The sequence below is a fragment of the Anabrus simplex genome, chromosome 2, assembly GCF_040414725.1.
Source record: "Anabrus simplex isolate iqAnaSimp1 chromosome 2, ASM4041472v1, whole genome shotgun sequence".
Taxonomy (NCBI): domain Eukaryota; kingdom Metazoa; phylum Arthropoda; class Insecta; order Orthoptera; family Tettigoniidae; genus Anabrus; species Anabrus simplex.
The window spans coordinates 771459661-771486656 of NC_090266.1; the positions used below are offsets into that span (position 1 = coordinate 771459661).

At 37.7% G+C, this 26996-nt stretch overlaps 1 protein-coding gene across 1 annotated transcript in view; it reads right to left on the reverse strand.

Moving 5' to 3' along the window:
• Positions 1-2462: 2462 nt before the first annotated feature.
• Cont (Contactin) overlaps positions 2463-26996 on the reverse strand; it is a 314894-nt gene continuing 290360 nt past the window's right edge. The window contains exons 19-22 of the mRNA XM_067141447.2: positions 23324-23492; positions 23033-23166; positions 12479-12662; positions 2463-4625 (exon numbers count right to left, since the gene is read on the reverse strand). Coding sequence (XP_066997548.2) covers positions 4525-4625; positions 12479-12662; positions 23033-23166; positions 23324-23492 — 588 coding nt within the window. The 3' untranslated portion in view covers positions 2463-4524. The remainder of the gene's footprint in view (positions 4626-12478; positions 12663-23032; positions 23167-23323; positions 23493-26996) is intronic.

Here is a 26996-nt window from a genome sequence, read left to right on the forward strand (position 1 = left end):
TCATAAGTCAGAATTTAACTCACCTTTGGAAAAAAAAAAAAAAAAGCATATATCCCTGTAAATGAATCTTATATAAAATTTTCAAAATAATCTTAGGTTATGTCTCAATTTGTGCCCATAAAACTCAAGCCAGTCAAAGTAGAGTTAGAAATGAATTTATCAACCACCTCTCCTTCCTGTTCATTTCACAATAATTAACTTTTTAATTTTCATGGAAGGGTACTACAAGACTAGGCATATTACACTCATCTTTGTCCAACCAATAGTCTGGTCCTCATTAGTTGATGTGGCACACTACTATAATCCGGTTAAATACGATGGAGGTGTTAATTATCATCATCATCATCATCATCAATCGTCACTACTACGATGGCTACTACTAGAAAATTACACCAACTTTATTACTGCCTTATAACAGAAAATGAATTACCACACTGGTGAGCTTGCAATCGCAATCCAAGTGGCTGTAAGAAAGCATATGAAAATGCCCCAACAAGGTACTTCATTTACAATTTTAAGACAGTAGTGAAATATAATTATGTAAAATTGTCACATTATGTTGTCGTCACTATATTAAGTACAACGAAACTGAATTATCATGATCATTATTGTTTTTATGGAATACTGTGAGAAGTTAAGCTAATTCTAAAATTTCTAAAAATGGTACATGCTTTAGTCTTTTAAGTTTCAAAGAATTTACAGCTGCCGATATATTAATGTTCTTGATCTTAAAAGTGGGGCAAATAATTAAAATATTTTCCTATTCTAATTCAATTTTTAATCATCCCTATCCAAAATATATAGCAAAACATGTGAAATAATTCTTTAAATGAATAATGCCACATGTATTGAACATAACATTCAAAGTCATCCCCAGTACTGTATACAGCTTTTGTTTGCATGTTTGGTATATTGCAAGCAGTTACTTCTTTAATGTTCAGTAACATTCTGTGAGATAAACCAACATAGTAATGGATAATTCCTGAGCTTACACAGTATAATACGAGAAGTATTACAAAAGGAATGTACATGTCAGAGAGAGGTCAGGGGATTAAGGAGTCAGGAAAATTTCACAGAACTTTTATATCCTGTTGGACATGACCATTCTTTGTGAAAATAATTATTGAAAGAAAACAATATAATAAAAATCTGTCACCATAACATTCTGTTAAAAGGTTTAACACTCAACAGTTCTTTTTCCATAGGTCACACATTATTTGCCTTGTTCAATTCATTATAACTTTTTTCTGTCATCTTATTTACATATTTATCCTTTATGCACCTCCTTCTGAACTTCAGTGTAGAATTCTATCACACTAAATCAAATATCTAAATACTGGGTGATCCAGTCTGTACTAGACAACCAATACAAACAAGGACTGGGTAAAATCCTTTCACAGTTAAGTATATATTTACATTCTGGTATCTGCAGGCTCATAAGCAAGAGCATATAATGCAAAGACATAGTGTCATCTGGATCACACCACAATATTACATTCAGTTTTATTAGACAAGAGCCATGGAAAATGACCAGGAATGGAAGTACTTTTGACCAATTCATTTTGCAAGACTGAGAAGAGTAGTGATAGAGTATATTTCCCATGAAATTTCTACGTTTTAACTAGATAAATTATTACCTACTACTCTCTAACATAAAGACTGAAAAATAATTAGCAGTAACAGCTATAACACAAATTTGTATGTACTAAGTGTCAAAATTCCTGCCAACACTTGCCCAAATCATGTTCTTTGCAAGCCTGTTTCCCTACCTAAAACACTGTATAAAAGAACTCCATGGAGCATAATTCAAAGTTATTAGTGAACATCAACATTTATCCCTCAGGAAATAGTGAAAATGTTTATCTAACCCACAGACATATAGAGCTCCATCTTGCAGCATTGGTGCTGGTGAAACTGGAAGCTTGTGCCCCTGCCATCTTATGTCACTACAGATTTACTGTAAACATATAAGTTACTGTGCTAAGTGAAGCTTTGGTTTCTGTTGTTATATGCCCATTTCAAATTATATTTTCAGAAAATTATAGTGGCAGAACGGTGAATACTTGCGCAGTGTTTCGAGTGTAGCTTTTCCCATTCGCGAAGAAAGGAAGGAATAGGAGTTTCAATACACCAAAAGAGGCTTACATGTGCTCTTTAACAGGTTTAGGTCACATTTACTGGTACTCTTAATGATGCCTAATTATCTAGGAGGTTGAGACCATATACTTCTGACTTACTTGTTCATGTGTGCAAATTTACTGACAAGTAAGGTACATGAGTCACAGATTATTTTCCTCGCTTACACTGTAGTGCATGAATGTGCCCCCTCGAATATGAATGTCCCAATGCCATTGGGTTAGATATCCTGGCATTCTCGAGAAAATTGGCTTTCATGAATTTCAAATGCCGTATGTCACAGCTTAACTATATGAAATATATACCAGTATGTTTTTTTTTGTTGTTTTTTTTTTTTTTAAAGCACTCATGCTTCAGCTATAAGTCCTATGGACATACATGCTTATCTTACTAATGTAATCTGATCAGTGAATTTGAAAATTAATTTGAAACATGCTGTAAGAGGGGTGAAACAGATTTTACCATAGATCAGTCAAAAGGTTAGCTATTTTAAAGCATTAAAGTTGCATTTTCTAAACATTAAGAAAGAAGCAATAATAGGCATATAGTGCGGCCAGTATCCAGTATTTGGGAGATAGTGGGTTCAAATCCCACTGTCGGCAGTCCTAAAGATGGTTTCTCGTGGTGTCCCATTTTCACACCGGGCAAATGTTGGGGCTATACCTTAATTAAGGCAATGGCCGCTTCCTTCCTACTCCGAGCCCTTTCCTGTCCCATCGTTGCCATAAGACCTATCTGTATCGGTGCGCCATATCTAATATTTGTATTTCAGCTATGATTTCACATTAATGCTTTGAAACAGTGTAGTGACTTAAGATGGTGACAGCTGAAGCTTCCAGCTTCAGTACTAACTGCTCATTGGCAGTCTTTTTTTACTGTATGTCTGTGATCTAACCCCAGCAAAAACCAATCTTTCCTACAGAATTAATTCAGAATTGATTCATAAGTCTCCATATGAAATTTAATATGAATGGTCAGCTACCAAATGTCTAGCTGAAAATGCCTGGCTTGAGTCTCTTATAAAATGTAAAGTTGATGCGATTCATTTTCTTCAACATGAACTTTACATTCATAGTGCTTCCAAAGAAAGCAATTCAAACAATTCCACATAGGTCTACATCATAAGATTATATTAAACTCTGTCATCAAAGCAGGAGTGTGAATAATAATAGAGTTTGCTTTTTTAAGGAATATCATACATGATCCTGCTAGTAAATTTCAGGATTGTCCATCAGCCTTATCTTAAGACATACACAAGTTAATTCTACAACATACACTGAAAGAAAAATCATTGTGAAGAAGCCAAGGTTTATATAAATCAGTCACCATCAACATTTTACCCAATAGAAATATTGCTCAATTTCACAAGCACCCGAGAAAAAATGACATTAAAATGATCATGTGTAACAACAAAAGCGACTTTACCTGGAGCATTCATACTATCCAGGAATACCCTACACAAGGCTGAAAGCCATTTTGCATATGGACTATAATTATCTCAAAATTGTATGAAGGGTTTTGCGACTGAAATTTAGCCCTTTAATTATTCATTACAATATTGGGTTCAAAATCCCAGAGAGGCAGTGACTTGCCACAGATGTAATACAAACATGAGCAAATGTTCATATATTTGATTTTCTTAGTCCAAATTCTCTCCCTAAATGATGTTACAATGCTGCCTTTCAAACAGAGTAATTGACAGAGCTGATAATTCTACCTATAATTTAAATGAGATTCCTTGTTAAAAAAACAGAAAAGAGATAAGGGTATTTTATCCACAATAGCACATGTTTTCAAACCTTCATTTAGAATATAAAAATATACTTAAATTGTTACAGTACGAATACATATACCTACTATATAAAAATGCAATTGATTTACATTCCTAATAATATGATCTATTTTTACAGTCTAATGGATAATAAAAAAATGAACTGGATTTGTAAGATTCTGTTTTCTCCCTTGTCTATACGTTTGATAGTGCAGCTCTAAAGTCATGCAAATGTACTAATTCTATCACCATTTACAAACAGATCTTGTACAATATAATATCATTATAGATCATTGGACAATCTTTGAAAACAATATAGCTGCCAGGCATTTGGTACAAAAAGTACATTATTCATCACACAGTATACTCAGCTATTATTTCCTAAAAACAAACCGTACAATGATACTTAGTAGTTATCACTTTCATTCAATATTGGAAGAATCATATAAAAATATCTCAAAATGCCAAACGAAGACTATTATACAGAACATTAACAGTTTCTCAACAACCAAGTACTACAAATGATTTTCAATACTGTCATATTGAAACTAATATTCTCTTACATCTCTTCCCAACACTCGTTTAAGGCCACTTGAGGTGATGATACCGATGTCGTATTAAATAATACTCCGGATGTATATACATGAAAGCAATAATGCCATCAATGCTGAGCTACCATAACTGGTGGAACTTCGACTCCTGAATATAGCTGGATCACCTAGAAAGTCAAAACAAATAGTCTTTATAGCTGAGCATTTAACATTTGGCGTTCGGTTTAATCACAGAAAAAATGCATTGAGGCTTTGCATTACTATCATCTGGTAATACCAGAATGGGGTTACTTTGAACACTTTCAAACTTTAATGTACTAGCCCTCAAATATTCTTAATTATTTTAAATGGATCAGTGCAGCCAGGTAGGGGGACTAGGGACCTCAAATGATTGTGCATGTCAAAATTGATCATATGTGCATTTATTATATATAATAAAAATAAAAGGCAGTGTTCAAAGTTACCCTGCAGTTGGGGTAACTTTGAACAAACATTATTTTTTTATTGCAGTTCAAAGTTAAACTCCGTGAAGGTAACTTTGATCATCAAAATTGTTTTTAAATGGAATTGGTGATTGAATAATACTGCATTAAGATGGAATACCATGCAAATATGGCTAAATTAAGCTGAAATTTTAAAATAAATGTAGTAAATATTTTACAAACATTTTCATAAATCAACAGAACAGAAGACAGTCAAATGAAATCTTTGGGGTCATTACTGTCTATAGATGTGTTTTTTGGTACACTGCCAGTTCCTTCTTGCTGAAAAGTAAAACGCCCCTCTTATCAATATCTGGAGCACTCAGAAACTTTACAATGTCTTCCTTACTGGCCATTCCTTCATCTGGTACATTAGGCCAATAAAATTTGAAACCAACTTTATGACTGTGACAAAGAAAAGCTAAATCATAAATTACTCCACTGTTATCATTACTGATGTTTAGAATTTGCCAACATAGTGCTTCACGGTTTTTCTTGCATGGAAATGAACCAAACAGAAATCTCCTCTTTCTGGATCATTGGTAGCATCTGAAGAGCCTCTTTCAGAATGTATATCTGGATCATCACAGATTTCCTGTCGTCCATACTCCTCATCACTGGGTTCCAGGAGCTGTCTCTCTTGTTCCTCATCAGCACTCATACCAGAAGAGTCGTCGTCTTGCACAGAGCCTTGTTTTCCTTGGGTGGTTTTGCCTGGTAATACATCTTCAGCACCGATACTCCTCCCAGTCACAACATTAATTCTTCTCTTCCTGTGTATTTTCATTGCTTCGTCAGCATTTCTCAATTTCTTCAGCATGTCAAGCACTATCTGTGACACAGTATGTGCGGGTGAGTGTATTTCTGCCATTCGTGACAGCATTCACAGCTTCCTCAAAGTTCTGCAAAAAACAACTCTTGTATGGATGGGAATCAGCTTTACGGACGTGTCTCCTTGTCATTTTAGAACTGAAATATATAACAAATCTACCTTGTAACACCTACAATCACACCTTTTAGTAGATATTTTAGGTTAGAAAATTTCCGAATGAATATTTTCTGATATAACCATGAGATATGTAAATCTAGTGCAAAAATCACATATATATTATATTTAAAAGACATAATGAAAGCTGTGATACAAATGTTTTCTGAAGATCAAAGTCGATACATACCTTCAAGCGTATAAAAGTAGTCACATTTGAAAAAATTAAACAAATTTAGCCGTCATTTTAAACACCAACTAAAGAACATACAATTGCCAACAACTACAGCCAGTGGTACAAATGTGCTCAAAAATGTATCCTTAATATCCCCAACAGATATTTACCTTAATATATTTCTTCAATAGCATTTTTAACAGTAAATATAATTTCCAGGAAAAGTGTTCAATGTTACACCATTGTTCAAAGTAACCCCATTCTACGGTAACTGTTAATTGTCTTTTTTTTCTTTTTACAATATGATAAAACGTCGCACCGACACAGACAGGTCTTATGGCGACGATGGGATAGGAAAGCGCTAAGAGTGGGAAGGAAGCAATCGTGACCTTAATTAAGGTACAGTCCCAGGATTTATCTGCTGTGAAAATGGGAAACCACATAAAACCATTTTCAGGGCTGCCGACAGTGGGGGATCAAACCCACTATCCCCCGAATGCAAGCTGATAAGTACATGACCCAAACCGTACGGTCACTTGCTCGGTTTAATTGTTTTACAGAAATATACATTGCATACAATGAAAGAAAGGAAGAAAGAATATGGGAAAGGCAGAAAGTAAACACCTACACAGAGTCAATATTTTACTTGCCATATAATTTATTTATTTATTTTTTTTTTTTTTATTGGTACATTTTAGAGACTTTGGACATTGTAGTCCACGGCCCTATATACAAGTTCAGTAGGACTGTGTCTATACTGGTGTTTCTAATTAAATGCCGAGCTGAGTAGCTCAAATGCAGAGGGCTGGCCTTCTGAGCTCAAGTTGGTGTGTTCGATCCCACTTCAGTCCGGTGGCATTTGATCAAATACGTCAGCTTCATGACTGTAGATTTACCAGCACATAAAAGGACTCCTGCAGAATAAAATTCTGGCACCTTGGCTTCTCCGAAATCTTTAGCCTATGACAGAGTGGCAATGGCTGGATCACATCGCAGGACAGTTGAAAGAACCTGACCCCTTTCCACCTCTCCCTCTACCAACCCGATCAATGAAGACGAGACTGTCGCAACTTATTGCTCATCTCCAACCGACCATGGTGTGTCGTAGTGTGTGTGTACTATATAACAGTTGCTGCCAAAACTTCTTGTGTTTACTGTGTAACACTGTGTTGACTGCTTTGTTTTTATTTTACTCTGTCTTATTGAAATGGCATCAACCAGAGGGGCTAAAAAAGCAGCACACATTTTTAACAACTGAATAAAAACTAGACATTTTGGATAAATTAGCAAAGAGTGACAGTGGTGCTTCTCTAGCTAGACTGTACAGTGTGGAAAAGGCAACAGTCAGTGGTTAAATGTAAAATAAGGACAGTTTAATAAAGTATGCCTCTAACAAAGATGCTGTTCCCTCTATAAATGTGGGTGTTCTGCATAACATAGAACAAGTGACACATGATAGAGTAAGAAGGAAAATAGAAAAATGGCCGATGAACTATTAAAACATTCAAAACATAACACGACCACTGCAAGTTCACCACCTCCTCCAGCCACTCAACGTACCCAGGTCTGTGATAATACTATGGCCCTGATTGAAAATATTGGAAGGGTGAAAAATCAGATGACATAAGAAAAGCTAACAATGTCCTTAAACTGAGCAGAAAGCAAATTACATCCAAGCCGTGTATCTATAAGTAATCTACGTAAGGAGTTAATTATGTGTAGGAGGTTTAAACATTCTGTTCAGAGCATCCATACAAAACTGGTGAATGGCTTGAAAGGAATTTTTACTGAAAATCAAATAAAAACACTCGCAAACCAGCAAAAGAGTGTGAACTGGACTGATGAAGGGATATCGGCTGCTTTCACTTTAAGCTATGTAGGGACGAAAACTTATGTTTATATGAGACAAAAACTGCATTACCCTCTGCCTGCACCTTCAACGCTGGAAAAAGGGGCTTCAAAAATCAACACTTGAAGCAGAAGCGGAATCATGGAAGATATACTGCATATGATAATGATTGCTGCTGTCTTGTATAAAGACTGCGAGAAAATTGCAGTCCTCCACTTGACAAAATGTGCCCCGTAAAAGCTTATGAATATGATCCCCAAGAGGATGAAATTATAGGCCCCAGTTCACAATTACAAGCTGTGATGGTGAGGGGCTGTTCAAGAACTGAAAGCAAGTAATTTACGCTGATTTTGATAAATAAATAAAAAAAAGAGATGAAGTAGACAGTTCGGTTTCATGTCTTTCAGAAATAGGGTGCAGAGTAATAGCATGTGTCTGTTACATGGGCGCAGCGAATCACGGCATGTGGAAACCATATGGAATTGATGAAAAAACAAAAACATGGTTTCTGAACCCACAATCGTCAGATAAAGTGTACTTCTTTGCCACCAGCTTTACATTTTTTAAATGGAAAAGTTGTCTGTAAGGAACTTCTGGTTAAGAATGACAGCCACAAAATTAAAGTATGCCACAAAATTTACTTCAGTCATCTAAACTGTAGGGGCACTGAAAGAATGAACGTAAGAAAAGCTGCAGAATTAATGTTGCACAGTGTACCTACAGCATTACGTCATTTCAAATTAGGAGATGGTGCAACTTTGCTGAAAGCACAAGTGAATTCATTAAAACTGCAAATAATTGGTACGATCTCATGAATTCCTACAGTCCGGCCATTTCTAATATCCCTAGCAAAAATGCATATGGCCTTCAGTAAAACAACAAGACGAAATTTTAAATAAAATTTTAAATAAAATGATCTTATTAACAGCATGATCTGTAGAGGGGGGAGAAGTTAAGCAAGTGTTCCAGAAAGCTATCCTTGTAAGTATCTCCTCCTTGAAATATATGCAGGAAGCAGCTGTGGCCTTAATTGAGGTACAGCCCCAGCATTTGCCTGGTGTGAAAATGAAAAACCACGGAAAACCATTTTCAAGGCTACCGACAGTGGGATTCGAACCTACCATCCCCCGAATACTGGATACTGGCCGCACTTAAGCGACTGCAGCTATCGAGCTCGGTTGTTTATTCTTGGGAATCATGCCGGTAAAATAGAGAAACACAAGAACATGTGAACAGAAACCAGTAATGAATATCTCTTCACACAAATGCTATGGAAGTGCGGAGTAACACGTCGTGAGTTAGAATATTCTTCTATTGAAACCTATTTTGAAGAAGGCGCATATGATACTGTTCCAACATTTGCCAGTGAAACTGACACTGAAATGGAAGTTGAAGGTTTGAATTATATTACAGGTTGGATGGCTAAAAAAGCATGAAAGCACCCATCCACATGTAAGTTCCCAAACAAACATAGGAAGAACAGACCACAATACAGATTGTCTGGGGACTTGGGTTCGAAATTTGTCTTATGGTGGTCTTACAGAGCCAACAGCTCAGTGGTCAAAAATGAGATATGAAGAAACATTTCTGTTCTTATCATTGACTTACAATCCAAAGTGGGTCATGATGAGCAATACAGAACCTGGTATCTTAAATTAGGATCACATGCACATATTAAAATAGTGATCTGGTAGCCACGTTTGTGAAAATGAGGACATATACTCGTATAAAACTTTTAAACAAACTTGAGGAAAAACGAAAAAGTGGAAGGAGACAAGTCAACGTTATGGAGAATAAAGTCAAGAAGATAAAGAAACTTACCAGTTAAGATAAAATTTGTAATCTATAAGTTTCATTTCCGTATTGATGTTAAACATAAATGCAATGAGAAGAAGGCTTCCACCTAATCAATACTTATTTATTAAATTAAAAATTCAAACTACAGGACCAGTTTCGAGTTTTAGTTCCTGTAGTTTTAATTTTTAATTTAATAAATAAGTATTGATTAGGTGGAAGCCTTCTTCTGATTGCATTTCAAGATAAAATTCACTTCATCATAAAACCACTGTTTGTTTGTTCTTTCATTAACTTGTTTGTTTATTGGTAGTATTTAACACTCAGTTTTGTTTTGCTCAGAATGCCCTACAGCGTTTCAGTAGGGCAGTGTGTCCACTAAAATCCTATAAGCAATAACCACGATCTTGTGACACGATTTTGCTGTATTGTATTGTACATTACTGTGTTCATTATCCACCATTTACTGTCAGTTTGATTAGGTATAGGAGAAACGTAAGTTAATCATTGCTTGGTTAAAATCCATCACAATCCTGAACACCTTTGGGAAGCTCTCCTGTGATCAGAAGTGGACGACTTGCAGGAAGCAGGTCCCAGTTTGACATCACGCTCGAACAGCCAATGACTTCAAGTTAGCAGTTGTGGGTAGCTTTAATGTAAGAACCTTGTAAGGTGAAGACTGAAACTTCGAAATTTCTTACCAAGTGCGTCCTCCAATAGCATTATGCACAGTTTTGAGGCTTCATAGATAGGCCCAACTTCCGTTAAACTATCTCACCTTTGCCAAGCTTCCAGACAAATCTGATAAACAAGGTAAGATGTCGGAAAGCATCACATGCGAAGCTAAGAAATCGTAAGTCATTGTGCAGTTACTTAATCCTTCAGCTAAGATATTATTTTGATCAGTGGCTTCTCTTTCAATTGCAGGAATTGCACTCATCACTGATTTTCTTAGGGACTGTACTGCAGAGTCATTAGACAATAATAATGTTATTGGCTTTACGTCCCACTAACTACTGTTGTGGTTTTCGGAGACACCGAGGTGCCAGAATTTAGTCCCACAGGAGTTCTTTAACATGCCAGTAAATCTGCTGACACAAGACTGACGTATTTGAGAACCTTCAAATACTGTCAGAATGAGCCAGGATCAAACCTGCCAAGTCATTAGACACCATCTATTGCTGACCGTATTAAGTTTAATATACAGACAGTTCAATATGCTTTGTATTTCTTTCAAGCCAGCCATCCTGACAAAGGAATTTTGAAAGAAGAGTTGCCTTATCATTGATTAAGGTACTTCAGTAGCTGCCTGGCCACTACCAAGATCCAACCTTTGTTTATGCAGTGATACTTTACCATGAGTCCTTTTGTCTGCTCTTTTATAGCAGTGCTGCAACCCCTTATGCTTTCCAATCATGACAGCTGCCCATTTGATCCTAGGTCTCCCAAATTACTAGTTTTTAACCCTTCACTTTCAAGAGTTTCAGTTAGTTTGCTAGTTATTATCTCAGCTTTGCCATCAATAATGCTGGAAGTTGATATAAAACTAGCATACACTTTCTTTTTTTATTGATTAGCATATCTGATGCACAATAAGTTGCGTTTTTAACACAGAGATGTCAGTAGTTTCATCATACTGAACACCAAATAATCTGCTGAACAAGCATTTTTTGATATATCATATTAGTTTCTGAAACAAGAGCATCAAGCAACTCTTGTATTATCCTTTCTGGAATATAATGTGCACTGCCACCAACACCAAGATTCTTTAAGTATGTTTGCAGTATCAGATGAACTCATACAATGTGGTGTGTGGTAACTCATTTTTTCCCAACCAATATACTGACCCCAATGCTCCTAAAATAGCAACCTTCTGTAAATTATTTAAAATACAAAGTGACTTTTCTATTTCACCAAGTCGGGTTTTTCAAGTGCACAGTTTTTTTTTTTACTTGTATCTGAAAAAGAATCACTGTGCAATTTACTTTGTTCATGGTCTACTAAGCCTTTCTTTCAAAGTTTTGTACAGGGTATAGTTACCCAAGTCGCTTCCTCGTTTATAGTATTTTCTTACTTTTTCTTTTCACCCCCTCAATCAATATTCCGTACAAAAATTTTGTGACCTTTTATTTATGTTTAGTCATTCTACCTTCAGTGGGGTTGGCAACTATGTCAGGAAATAATTGAGAAGAGAAGTTCATACTCAATTGATTTCCGCCGTGACTTCTAACTGATATTTTCATTTTCTCTAACATGGCTGCCATGGCAAGAAATGTTATGGCAAACTTATTTAATTCTGACAACATTCCTGATGAACATTATTGTGATGGATCCTCTAACTCACTTTGAACAAATAATTTGAACATTTATTTATGTTCTGATTGTAAATCACTAAAATATTATGCAACTACATCTCCTCTAATGCAGGTTATGTTAGGCAAGCATTTGGTAAAATCTGCTGGACAGCGTGCCCATTCAATAATTACTGGGAAGAACACTGCATCACTGAAGATCAACAGTAGCTGAAGAGCCATTCAATACACAATCATTATCTCTCTGAAGCGACTTGCTCTTGAGTAAAGCACTGATAATGCTATAATCTGTCCTAGCAAGTTTGTCATGCTGAAACTACTTACTGATAGAAACCATATTTATGACATTTTTCTCTAGCACCCTCTATACACAAGCAGGAACTAATGACACGGTGACTATAAATTTTTTACGATCATACTCACCCATCTGGAACGTAAGAGCTGGCGAAGACATACGACCATCACCACCATTTGAAAAAGCAAGAACCCTCATGTGGTAAGTCTTCCCAGGAGAAAGATTTGTTATCAATGCTTCAAGGTTTGAATTTACTCTGATAATTGTATCATTAGCTGTGCTCATATCTTGATCAACCTCCCATACACGAACCTGCAAAAAATAAAATAATTTACCATTATTAGTGTTAATATTCTGAATGTAAATTATGAAAGAAAATGCCATATTTAAGATAATATTAACTTATATCGAGGTCTCTGAAGTACATTACAAGTCACATGTATATTCTTTACCACTACAATCCGAATGTAATTTTGGATTAAATGTGTGATACGCATTATGATCCTGTGCTTTAATTAAGAATACAAATAATGCATATACGACATACAGAAGCATGTTCTAGAATCGTTTTCTTAAAACGCTTGTAACAAAAAATTAAAGAGTCTCCGAGTCTACTCCCATTCACGAATACACATCTATTCAAATGACAAGAGAGGACATCACTATTTGAGCAATAGATGTATTCCTTCAATGCCAAAATGAGGGCACAAAATAGAAGGATCACTTTAGTAATCGACCAATGCGAGGTTGACACTTGTAACTTGATGCTGCGAAATGTGGAGTTTGTATTCTTTCCAGCTAACTGCACAAGTAGACTGCATAGACCAACTCCTAGATTTTTTTTTTTTTTTTTGGTAGTTGCTTTACGTCGCACCGACACAGATAGGTCTTATGGCGACAATGGGACACGAAAGGGCTAGGAGTGGGAAGGAAGCGGCCGTGGCCTTAATTAAGGTACAGCCCCAGCATTTGCCTGGTGTGAAAATGGGAAACCACGGAAAACCATTTTCAGGGCTGCCGACAGTGGGGTTCGAACCTACTATCTCCCGAATACTGGATACTGGCCGCACTTAAGCGACTGCAGCTATCGAGCTCGGTACTCCTAGATTTGGAGATCATCCATATTCTTAAGAGCTTCTACCAGAAATCCATGCCTTTTGATTAGCATTAGGTCACTAAGTCTTGATGTTGGAGAGGCATCAAGGTCTCTTTGATTTTCTAATCAGAAAGGAGCACAGTTTCTTGAAACTGGTCTGGCACGAGGCTGTAGAGAAGACCAGTTTCATCCATGTTGAAAACGTTGCATGGTTCATAAGCTTTCACAAAATCCTGAAGCCTCAACACTTTTCACATCTGAACAGTCTCTTCACTTTCACTGTCTACTTCTCCAGATATAATCTTGTACACAATACTGTATTCTTTTTCAAATCAGTCTATCCAGTCATTCGATACTGTGAAGTCTTCAATCCCCAGCATGTTTGCAACTTGGAGAGCCTTTTCTCTTAGCATTATGTCACTGACGGGAATATTTGCTGCTCTAAAGCATTTTGCTGGATTGTGTGTCTGTTATTCACAATAGTGTTCAGTATGGATAGGGAGATGCCAAGTTCATTCACTAGTGCAACACGTGTTCCTTTAAATAAATTCACCTTCTCAAAAATATGTACCTTCTGGTCAACTGAAAAAGACTTTCTTTCTCCACACCTGAAATAACCTCTCATGACAGATCATATTTGAAACCCAAAACACAATAATTCAGAGTACAAATTATACGAATAACTTTCCATGCACCAATCAAAGACTCTCTCACAGGACACCTGTGGAAATTTTAACAACAGTGAGACAATACACGATGACCGTGAGGCGAAATCCTGTCACGGCTCAGCATCATTTGTTACTGCAGTTAAGTAGCATGCATGCAGTGTTCATCTGCTTCCGAAACCTATCCAGTGACAGACTACAGTAGCACCTGTCCCCAACCCACTGAGTAAACGGGACATCCCGTTAAGACCTGAGGCAGTGCCGACCTCTAGAAATGTATATTCTTATAGTCCTGCAGCCATTTCACACATGAACTTATTTTTAAAACTGTTGGAAATTGCTGGAAATTTGAAATAATGCATATATAAATAGCAGGTAAAAATTATATTATAAGCATAGGAAAATTGAAGAGAGTGAATTAAAATCATATAAATAGCAAGAAAACTTAAATTCCAGGAAAATAAAAGAGGGGTTTTACTGTATATTCTTTCCATAATCTCAACACCTTTCCAAGGCTCAAAGGAAACATTGTCAATCTTCCACTTCTGAAACCAAACTATTCTTTTTGAAGTTGCATTTTCACTTTTTATTCAATTTTTCTCATTCTTTGCATGATTTTGACATTGTGTAAAATTTTAGGGATACAAATTAGGAAAAAATAATCTGATCAGTTTCCGTAAGAAATCGGACATCTGTAAACATATGTAGTTATACCGGCACCTCGTTTTCTTCAAATCAATTTACCATGCAAGGGGCATAGCTTGATGCTACCATGTAGTGTATTTATTCACCTGTAACACCCATCACCTATTTTCTTTACTATTTTTGGAGGTAAAAAAATTGCAAAATTTTTTGAAGGGACCAGGCAGCTAGTGCAACGTTTCAATTAATGGCAAAACCTACGCTTCTGCACCACCTATGCATTGGACTTGGCCTTGCCCACTCCCCACCCCCACCATAGATTTCTCAATGCCCTTCCAACTTCTGGGTTTCACGTCCTGCGCAGCTGCGTGTAGTGTGTTATTAGGAAGCGTCCAGTACACAGGCAGGAGTGAAAATGAGCAAGAGAACAAGTTTTACCATCCTTCAAGGTAAATATGTTAGAATATGCTGTAGAAAATGGAGTGAGAGTGGCAAGTAGTAAACACAAAATGCAACAGAATATGATTTGTTATTGGTGTAATCACAGAGACAAATTATTGGGAGCAAAGAAAACATCTAAATCTTACTCAGTCCAAAGAAAGGACAATATGAAAATGTAGACACAGAAGTTCTGGAGTGGGTGGGAGAAGCACGAGGCAATGGCAATGCTGTAAATTTAGGATTGGTTCAGTTTAAAGCATGTGAAATTGCACAAAGTCTTGGTATTGGGGGAAGGATTTTAAAGCAAATAGCAGTTGGTCAGAATGCTTTATGCGTTGAAATGGACTTAGTTTGCGGAAAAGGATATCGCTCTGCCAGTGGCTTCCAATCAGATTAACTGACAAAATAATAGAATTTCAGTGCTTTGTTGCAAAACTTTGGAAACAGCATCAGTTTCTCTTGTCTCAAATTGGCAACGCCAGATCAGATGACACTGATCTTCGATATGCTGTCAAATACCACAATTAATGCAGTCAGTGCATCAAGCATTCTACTTACAACTACTGGAAAATAAAAATTATTGCACTGTACGGTTAGCAGTGACTGCTGATGGCAGAAAGCTTCCACCATTTTGCATAATTAAAAGGAAAATGCTGTTGAAAGAAAATCGTCCTAGGGGCAAACTTGTCCGAGTACAAGAGAATGGTTGGATAGACACTGAATTAATGGAGGACTGGTTGAAGACAGCGTGGCAACGTTGATCAGGGGTCATGCTGAACAAGAAGTCTATGCTGGTGTTAGACAGCTTCCACAGCCACTGATTGGATGCTGAGAAAGTACAGCAGATAAACATGGCGCAGACCTCTCCACCCATCAACCCAGGATGTCTTACTTCAATGTTATGCTGTTGGACAACTCTGTAAATAAACGATTCAAAGATCATGTTAGGAGGTTCTACGCAAGTTGGATGGTAAATGACAAGCACGAGATGACAAAGGGCAGCAAAATCAAGTGACTTATTTCGTGTAATATGTGAGTGGATCATAAGAGCGTGGGGACTAATTACAGCCAATGGCGTCCAAAAACGTTTTTAAAAAACAGGAAATACTTCTGCTCTAGATGGAACCGAAGACCATCTCTTCTGGGAAAGGGGGAGTAAAAACGAGGATTCAGACCAGCCATGTGACTACGAAAGCGGTGACGATAGTGAATGGCTGATCTGAAGCACACTTGCAGAAAAGGTAAGAAGAAATAGTTAATAGCTATATTAAAATATTTTATCAAATTCAGTCAGCATTAGAACCAAATATTCCGTATTTCAGAAAAGTTGCCGCATGACAACATTGCAAAGTTACGCAGACTTCAGCTCAAGCTCCACGCTGCACTGTCTTGTTACGGTGCGGTGCTCAGTTGTGTGAGCAGTCAGCTGTAGCAATGCACGAGGGGGCTTGAAGAAAACTCGTTTAAATTTGTTTTTGTGTGTTGATTTGAAGACGTTAGATGTTCCTTTTTCTGCTTCTAAAACATGCCAATCTTGCCTATATTACCGTATGTGAAATTTTCACGTATTGTACCCCCTCCCCCCACTCTTTTTAAGCATACCTGTCAACTTGACAAAACCAAAACTCAGGAGATTTTGATATGAAAATCAGGAGATACAATTAGTCAAAACTGCTTATTCTACATCTCTTGCGCAATACAATACTATGATATTTTTATAACACTTATTGTCTCAAAGCCAGACTGTTGTTATAAAGAGGCTACAAGGCTAAAAATTACACATCTCTATTACCACACAGGAAGTATGTGAGTGAGATGATCGGTCTCTGATAAGCCTTCCGAAAATAGTATGAACTCATGCTCCACGTGTGAATCGGTCATGCACTTAAATGCCATTACTTAGCAAATGTATAGATTAATATATTGCATCAAGCGCCCACGCATTTATGCGAAGCGCAATGCTATTTGTATCAAATAACTAGGTGTTGTACCAGTGCTTCGCTATGGAATTCTCAGTAAGACTGTCCTGATAGTTTTCCCAACTGAAGTCAACATAGGTCATTACAATGACGTCAGTATTAATATCACAATTAAAAGTAATGCTGCCATATGAAATATTCAATAAAATGAAAAACAGCACATTTTCTCACTTTTAAAGAAAAGTACTACAGTGTCGATCTAACAGTTCAAAGTTCCAGAACTAGAATGACCAGATGGCAGACAGCCACGAACACTGTGCCATTATTCCATTTAAGATGATGCTTGTTGTTTAAAGGGACCTAACATCTAGGTCATCGTCCCCTAATGGTACAAAATGAGACGAAATGTAATGACAATTTGAAAGTCCAAAATCATCCAATGACCAGAATTCAAAACATGATGAAGAATGAATGGATGGATATACATTTAAAACAATCAGTGGATCTGACCTGCAATGCCCCACATTCCCAGAAACTAGCGTTAATCAATAGTATTACTGACCAAGGGACTGCTTCTAGAGCACAACCCTGAATCGATGATGACTGTAGTCTAAAGGGGTCCAAAATCCAGCTCAACGGCCAATCATAATGGTACTTATCGCTAGGAAAGTAGAACCATGGTATTTGCCATGTTGTGGTACTAATCAAAAGTAGCGTAGATTCGCGGTATTCCACACATTATGGTACTACTCACAGGTAATATAATGAGCACATGAAACACAGACCTATGGTGTTTCTCACATTGCGGCGGCATTTACGGGCAACGCAAACGTATGATGTTCCTCACATAGGTGTACTAATCACCGGGAGTCGTACTATCCCGTGGTGTTCCTTACATAGTGGGTACTAATATTAGGCAAGGCAGACCCATGGTGTCGCTCATAGAGTGGTACTAATCACAGGTACTGTAGAAACTCACCCTGATTCACACACTGTCGCTATTAATCACAAACCTGTTATGTACCTTACATAGAGGTACTACGCTCAAGTAAAAGCGACCCATGGTGTTCTCTGCGGGGTGGTACTAATTATAAGCAGTCTCGTGGTTCTAATTCAAACATCCCTAGGTCGCCCCTTTTAGTATCCTCTTACGACACGCAGGGGATAATGTAGGTGTATTCTTCGCCTGCGTCCCCCACCCACAGGGGGGGGGGGGGTCCGCGAGAGCTATTTTATGTAGCTCAAGTCCGCCAGCAAGCTGGTTAGGACCCCCTATCCGCCACCTGGAACGCGCCACATGGGAATATCACCCCTCCCCCTGCTATTCCATGGTTAATCCATTTAAGTGTGCACACTGCTCATTCCAATCACTGCCTCAGAGTAGGCATCGAATAGCTGGAATACTATGATGATCCATTGTGTTACATACCAGTAGTATCAGAACATTTATGAACCAGAGGAATGGCATGCTAAAGAAGAGAGAGATCTAACTCCCCAACTACTTCCCGCCAATATTCAGGCAGGCTTTTTTACTAGGAACGCAGCAGTAATACCATCTATCGAAAATAAATGACAGCAGAATACACAAAGCACATCACAACAAACAATGGTCAATGTAACGTTATTGTTGATCAATTTTATGAGCTGTCTATATTGCAGGCCTTCACATTTAGTTTTCTTCCGACTCTGTGATATTAGAGCATCTAACGTAAAGTGAATCGTCCTCTCTTTTATGACTGCCTCTTATGTTATTATTCAAGCGATCGTTCCTTCATGACTTTTTTCTCATTCTTATAATCATCTTCACAATATTATTATAGTCAGTACGGTAAAACTGAATAAGACCTAAATAATCAGAAATTGTACTGTGTAATTAAAATTAAATTTTGGCACCTTCCCCTAAACTACCATTTCGAACAGGGTGATAAAAATTGTTTAAAGTCTAGACTGTAGTTCCTTATTCCTCGACTTTACATACCGATTTTCATTAAATTCTGTTCACCCATTTTCTTGTACCTCGGCGCTGATATGGACTTAGCAACAAAAATACAAATTCATGAATATCTCTTTATCATCGCCGGTATGGTAAAAATGTATATCTCTTATCACTGTCGGTATGGTAAACATGGATAAGACATAAATGGTAGGAATTTTAATAATATATAACTTTAATTATGTAGTATTTATCGATAGAGTCAATAATAATAAATATGTGAGAATTAAATTTTAGGTCTTCCCCTAAACTACCATTTCACTCAGCGTGAACACAATTATTTATGGCCTAGATTGTAGCAACTTATTCCCCGACTTTATATACCGATTTTCATTAAATTATCTTCAGCCGTTTTCTCGTGATGCGCATATATATATACACATACATACATAGGGCCTACATACATACACACACACACACACACACACACACACACACACACACACACACACACACATACATACATACATACATACATACATACATTACGGAAAATTAAAACGTGAATTTCTCCTTGTTACTGTGGTCACGACCAGTACAGAAATGTCATTCTTTTCAAATTCTGAGCAATGTACAGACACATTCATTTTATTTATATTGGGATAAATTAAAATGAGTCAGAACTGTCTCCAAATGGCTCCTAAAATCTCTAGAAAATTCACTAGTCGTTATCATTAAAATTCTGTCACTAAATTACTAGAAAGGACTGCGTATCTAGCGACTAGCCTCTAGAATCGACTAGACTGACGTGAACGAACACGAACATAGCATGCGAGAACTAGAGATTGACGACTGATATACGTGTCGCGATATACAGGTTTAAATAAACATCACACATTCGCACACATTTCTTGCATTAATAAACATAGATATTTTGTTTGAAAGTGGCCAATGAGCGAAGGACCTCTGGCCACTGGCGTAAAAAAGCTGAAATGGCAGGATTTGAAAACAACTGTTTGAAGTTCACCAAAAAATTAGCTAAAATTGGGAGAAATAATAGAATAATCGAGAGGCGGGAAAAACTGTCGAAAATCAGGAGTCTCCTGCCTAAATAGGGAAAGTTGGCAGTTATGGATTACCATTTAGTTATAAGGTAATTTTTTGAGTAATAAAAATTTTGGCATTAAAAAATTCCTTGCATAATGGTCGCACAAGGCAATTTTTTGAATATTTTGTACAAAAAGTGCAACGATTATGCGGTGAAATACGGAATTTTGCTTTCTTGAGTATACATCAAATAAATGTACTAGCACCATTACCTGATGATAGTGACTGGGTAAATAAATGAATCTTAGGCTCATTCTCCACGAGCAGGTAAAACGCCGCTGTTCGCCCGCTACAAACCCGCTTGCGGAACAGAACCATGGGGTGTTTGTAGAGCTGTCTACACGGGCGGTTTGCACGCCGCGGATGGATGCGTCCATGAGCGGGCAGGCGGGTCTAACACCAGCAGAGGCGTCATTCCCGCTAGCGGTAGAACAGCAAATCATTCTCCACGTGGCGGCAGTGAGCAGTTCACCCGCCTCTGTCGCACGATAGGAATTGCCTGAAGTGTAGTATATTCTTTACTAGCTGATGTACCTGTGCTTCGCTACGGAATTCTACATTGTATACAGAATTCTAGGTTGGGTAGTGTATATGTTGTGAGCAAGATTGTATTAAGTTCCATAGCTCTTAACGTTACCCTAGAAACGCGACGGGAAAGTCACCGAACGTCTTTTCTCATATGAAGACTGTATTAGGGAATATCCATTGTAACAATAGGCCCGCTTGCCTACCGTCAGTCAAAATCAAGTTGGGGAGTATTATAATGGCACACACTCAATCTCCACCTGCCTTTTTTACATCCTCAGAAAGACTGTCTTAGTCATTTTCCCAACTGAAATTAACATAGGTCATTATAATGATGTCAGTAGGAATGACACGATTAAAAGCAGTCTTTTGATATGAAATACTCGATCAAATGAAAAACCACACATTTTCTCACTTTTAATGAATAGTACTACGCTGGCAATCTAACAATCCAAATTTTCAGAGCTGGAGTGACCAAGCCGCAGACAATCGTGATCCGTGAACACTCTTCGTCTTTTTTTTTTTGGGGGGGGGGGGGCAGGGTCGAATAGTGGAGAGTCCCAGGGCAAAAACTATGCCCTTTTACTACTCTGTTTCCTAGCAATACACAATCAATCGGAAAATCTCAATTCACTACACTGGCGGGGGAAGAAACTATCTGACTTGGAGGCAAATTCTTCCTCAAAGCCAGAGGAGAAAGCCCCTCTTCACGGCTAATTTGGAATAAAATGAATATAGATTTAATACAAGTGAAGCGGAAGAAGCTTTTCTTAAGAAATGGCTCTTTTCAGGGTTGAATTTTAGCGAGCCTCTGCCTTAAATGTGCACACTGCTCATTCAAAACAGCGCGTCAGAGTAGGGATGGAATAGCTGGAATACTATGATGAACCAGTGTGTTACGTACCAGCAGTATCAGGAAATGTATGAACCAGAGGAATGGAATGCTAAAGATGAACGTTTTCTAACTCCCCAGCTATTTCCCGCCAATATTCAGTCAGGCTGTTATACGCAGCAGTAATCCCATATATCGGAGTTAAGCGGCAGCATAAGAGCCAAAGAACATCACAACAAACAATGGTCAACATAATGTTATTGTTGCTCAATGTTATGCGCCTTTGATATAGTAGGCCTTCACATTTAGTTTTCTTCCGACTCTGAAATACCACTCTTATCATAGTCGGTGTGGTGAAACTGAATAAAACATAAAGATAAGGGTGTATTCTGCTCAGAGGCAGGTCCGAACCTCCGCAGAGGTTTGCCTGAGCCGGAGTTTAGGTGCGGTGGAGTGGCCAGTTCTTTTCCGCTCCTCCATTCCCTTACCCCCACCAACAGCGTGTGGCAACCTATCCCAAGCTTGACCACGCCCAATGTTGCTCAACTTCGGAGATCTCACGGGATCCGGTGTTTCAACACGGCTACCGTCTTTGGCAATAAAACATAAATGGTCGGAAATTGCATTATTTCTAACTTTTGTTATGGAGTACTTTTCGATAGGACCAATAACTTATTGTAGGTATTAAAAAATACATTTTAGGCGCCTTTTCCTAAACTGCAGCTTCATCCAGCGTGAATAAAATTGTCTATAGCTTAGACTGTAGTTTCTTATTCCCCGACTCTATGTACCGATTTTCATCATATTCTGTTAACCCATTTTCTCCTGATTCGGCGTTGATATGGACTTAGCAACAAAAATATAAATTCATGAATGTCTCTGTTATCATAGCCGGTACGGTAAACATGTAAGAGACATAAATGATCGGAAATTTAATTCTATATAACTTGATTTATGTAATATTTATTGATAAGACCACTAAAAATATAAATATTTGAGAATTAAATTTCAGGACTTCCCCTAAACTACCACTTCACTAGTTTAGTAATACGCAACTTAATAAGTTCAAAAAGCTCATCGAATGAAGCAACTGACATTCTATAATATTGGAAAAACATTTCCGGATAGCTCCTGTGCTCGCACAACTTTAAATGAAATTGTCCAGTGAGTCGATTCGATAACGCAGGGTGAGTCCACCAACGTCTTTTCTTACCAGGTTTACCTTTTAATATTGCTAATAACTGTAGTTTAACAGCTCCGACAACACAACCTAGGTGGAGAATGGCTGCGCGTGTCGCCGGCGTTTTTGGCGCTGTTTACAGGCGTCAATTCAACCGCTCGTGTAGAATAGGCAAAAAGTTTGAGCGTTCAGGCGGGCGAACAGCGGCGTTTTACCTGCTCGTGGAGAATCAGCCTTAATGGTCCTGACAATGTATGCAAGATTGATATTGTGGTATATGCTATTTGAGAACAATTCTAAATAGGGCAATAAAGCTAATGCGAATGCTGTACCCACACTTACCTTGTACCCCAGAAGAGGTTCTTCATCCACACTTGGAGCAACATATCTCCAAACTACTCTAACTGTTGTTGGATTAATTCCATAAATGTGCACAGAAGAAGGTGGTTTCTGTGGTGCTTTCCGGTAAGTTCTCTCTGAAAGGGGTGAAGTCAAATAGTATATTGGCAAATATCCAGAGCAGTCATAGCATTTATAAAGATGACTGAACAGTCAAGTTTTGGAGTCAGCAGGGCAAAAATGAAAGTGACTGGGGAAAAAATAAAAGGAGAAAAATATTCACAACAAACTCACCAATAGAAAATTGACTTTCTGGTCCTTCACCAGCAGAGTTATATGCCATTACTTTCACATAGTAGTACGTATCAGGCTGTAAGCCCACAATTACAGCCCAAGGACGTGTATTTCGACTTAAGTAGTATACTGCATTCTCTTCAGGTATACCCTGCTTCCAATATTTAAGCTGAAAAATAAAATAATCTGCTGTCATATAATGTACTTTAAATTAAAAAGAAAGAGCAGTAAAATAAGAATATCACAAATTAAACAATGCATTTACACTAAATTAACACTGAAAAAAGAGTAATTTTATAAAATGTACAATTATATATTTATTTTATATTATTATTATTATTAATATTCTTTCTTTGTTATGCCCAACTAAGGAGCGCGACTGAACTTATTTAGCTGATGTCGTTGCCTTTTTCTCCTCTGCTGTGGCTTTTCTTGTGATAGTGCTTGGATGATGTTTAAAGCAGTAATTGTCGACTAATTTTCTGAACTTACATCTAACACAATGTCATCTGTGATGCCTATTTCCTGAAGATCTTTTCCATCTTTCATTGATAGGGCAAGGTTCAGAATTCTTTTGGTCAATCTCTAATTACTCATTCTGAGAATATGTCCATGAAATTTCAAACATCTTTTCCTAAATGTGTCTGAGATTTTCTCTGAGTGTTGGTACAGGTCATGAGATTTCCTTATCATACAAATTCCTCCTGTACAGACTGGTCCAATTATTATTACCAACAAATACATCGCAATTGGGGAAATATCCCAGAGATGGCAATGATCACTTACTGTAGTGTGATAATGAAGTAAAACAACAACAACAACAACCACCACCAATTCCATGGAAAGAAAATATTACAAGAAATAGTATTAGTTCAACATTCTAAATCCAGCATCATCATATACAAATCCACACACAACTTAAGTATTTCCAGTGCTTAACGCTACGGCTTACAATACTATAAGTTGACCTTACTACTAGCTTAACATTACAACACTGGCATATACAAATACACACACATCTTAAGTATTTAAAAATTTTACACTATGACTTACAGTAGATTGAGCGGTCCAGTTACTATTATCTTAGCATTGTAAATACAGCACGTTCATATACAAATTCACAGATACCTTAAATAATTCAGATGCTTTATTACTACAATCTACAGTGCATTAAAATATGACACCATCACAGAAATGTACATACAATTCACAGAATGCTGTAGTCTATTCTTGAAACATCTTACATTTTTGGGAAAAGGCTCGAAGACAGATTCATGTAATGCATTTCAATCAACAATTCCCTGATTTACAAACTAATATTTACCATAGATAGCTTTCTGAAATCTATCTTTCACTTTATGCGGATGATCTGTCCTACTTATGTAACAGAGCTTTTCCAGTCGACTGTTCAACTATCCCCAAGCTGGCTTATTTGTGTAGGCATTATACATGGCACATAACCGTGTTTGTTTCCTTCTAGTCCCCAGCGTCTCCCACCCAAGGTTTTCTATCATATTTGTCACACTACTTCCAGGACAGAAATAGTTAAGCACAAATCTTGCACCCTTTCACTGTACCATCTCAAGTTCCTTAACGAGTCCTGTTAGGTATGAATCCCATTCGACTGTTCCATATTCCAGGACTGGCCTAATGAGTGATATATAGCCCTGTGCCTTCGCCTGGGAAGTGCCACCCTTCAGAACCTTAATCATGAAGAGTAAGGATTTGTATGCCTTAGAAATTACACTTCCTAGGTGGGTGTCCCAATTTAGATCTCCTTACGTGGATTCCTAGGTACTTGCACGAGTCACTCTCTACAAGGGCGTCCAATCCAATACAATATTGGAAGTCCCCATGCCTATGTTTCTTTCCCATTCTTATGATACTGCATTTTTGAGAATTTACTTTCATTTTGTTATAGAGTGCCCACTTATGGAGTATATTTAGATCGGCTTTTAATAACCTATTATTGACTGCATTCTGTATTTTTCTGTACATGTAGTCGTCCACAAATAATCTGCATTCACTTCGAATTTCATTCGGCAGACAATTGATAAATGCCGTAAAAAGGAGTGGCCTTGTACTACTCACAACATTATAGAAACTTCGTTGGAATATTTAGTTCCCACCTCTACCCTCTGTGTGTGGTCCGTCAAAAATTTCCGAATGCACAAAACTATCCTTTTATCAATGTTTACTTCTAGCGATTTCCAGATCAGAATGTCATGTGGTACTACATCCAATGCTTTAGCAAACTCAATTGCAATAGCATCAACTTGCACATCTTTGTCTAATGACTCACTAATATCTTGAAAAAGCGATAACATTTGGCTCTTGCAGGACAAACTTTTTCTAAAATCATGTTGACGACCATTTATCCACAAAATTTCTCCCATCGTCCCCTCAGATATTCTGAAATGAGGTGTTCTATTAGTCTGCATACAATGTGCGTAAGGTTAATGAGTCTATATTTGCCCATAGTTGTCAACTGCCTGTTGCTCCTTTTAAAAATCGGGGGACTACAGTAATCTAGAATTTGCGTATTGTTGAGAAGCACGGAAAATATTATTTCCAAACAGCGCAGAATAGCTCTACCTCTCAGTTTCAGAACCTTCCCAGCAAAACCAGGTGTATGCATAAGTCTTTTCCAGTTTCACTAAGAGATGGCGCGCCAGCGAACAGTATGCAGTGTATGAATCTGACACATACGTCAGTTTGTTTGAGATTAACCTACCATCACACACGAGTTGAGTCCGCCAAACACTAGTGTCTGTGTTGTATCATTCAGTGATCATGTCGATGTTTGTGCTTGAAAAAGAGCATGTGTGGCACGCATTACTTTTCTTATTTAATCAAAAGGAAAAAGCCTGTGGAAAGTCATAATTTGCTGGTAGAAACATATGGCGAACATGCTCCATCAATTAGAACATGTGAGACATAGTTTCGACCATTTAAACGTTGTGATTTCAATGTGAAAGACAGTGCACGCTCTGGTAGACCACAAAAGTGCAAAGATGAGCAATAGCAGACGTTACTGGATGATGACCCAACTCAAACTCAACAGCAATTGGCACAAGCATTAAATGTGTCACAAGAAACCATCAGCAGATGTTTATGAGCAGTGTGGAAGATCAATAAACTCAGTAAATGGGTCCCACATGATTTGAATGAATGGCAAATGGAAAATCGCAAAGTCACGTGAAATACGGCTTCAACGCCACGAAAGAAAATCATTTCTGTACCAAATTGTTACAGGTGATGGAAAATGGAAAATCATGGCTGTCACCTGGTGAAGCCGGTCCTTCAACACCAAGGCCAAATCACTTCGGCAAGAGGACCATGCTTTGTGTCTGGTGGGACCAGAGCGGTATAGTGCATTATGAACTCTTGAAGCCCGGCGAAACCATTAATGCACAACGCTATCGACAACAAATGATTAATTTTAATCATGCACTGATCAAAGGACGACAGGAATGGGCTAGAAGACATGGCAAAGTGATTTTGTTACATGACAATGCGCTGTCTCACACAGCAAAACCAGTGAAAAACTCCTTGAAATCGCTTGGATGGGACATCCTTCTGCATCCGCCGTACTCCCCCGACCTGGTGCAATCTATCACCTCTTCGCGTAGATGGAGCACGCGCTCGCAGAGCAGCACTTCAGCAATTTCGA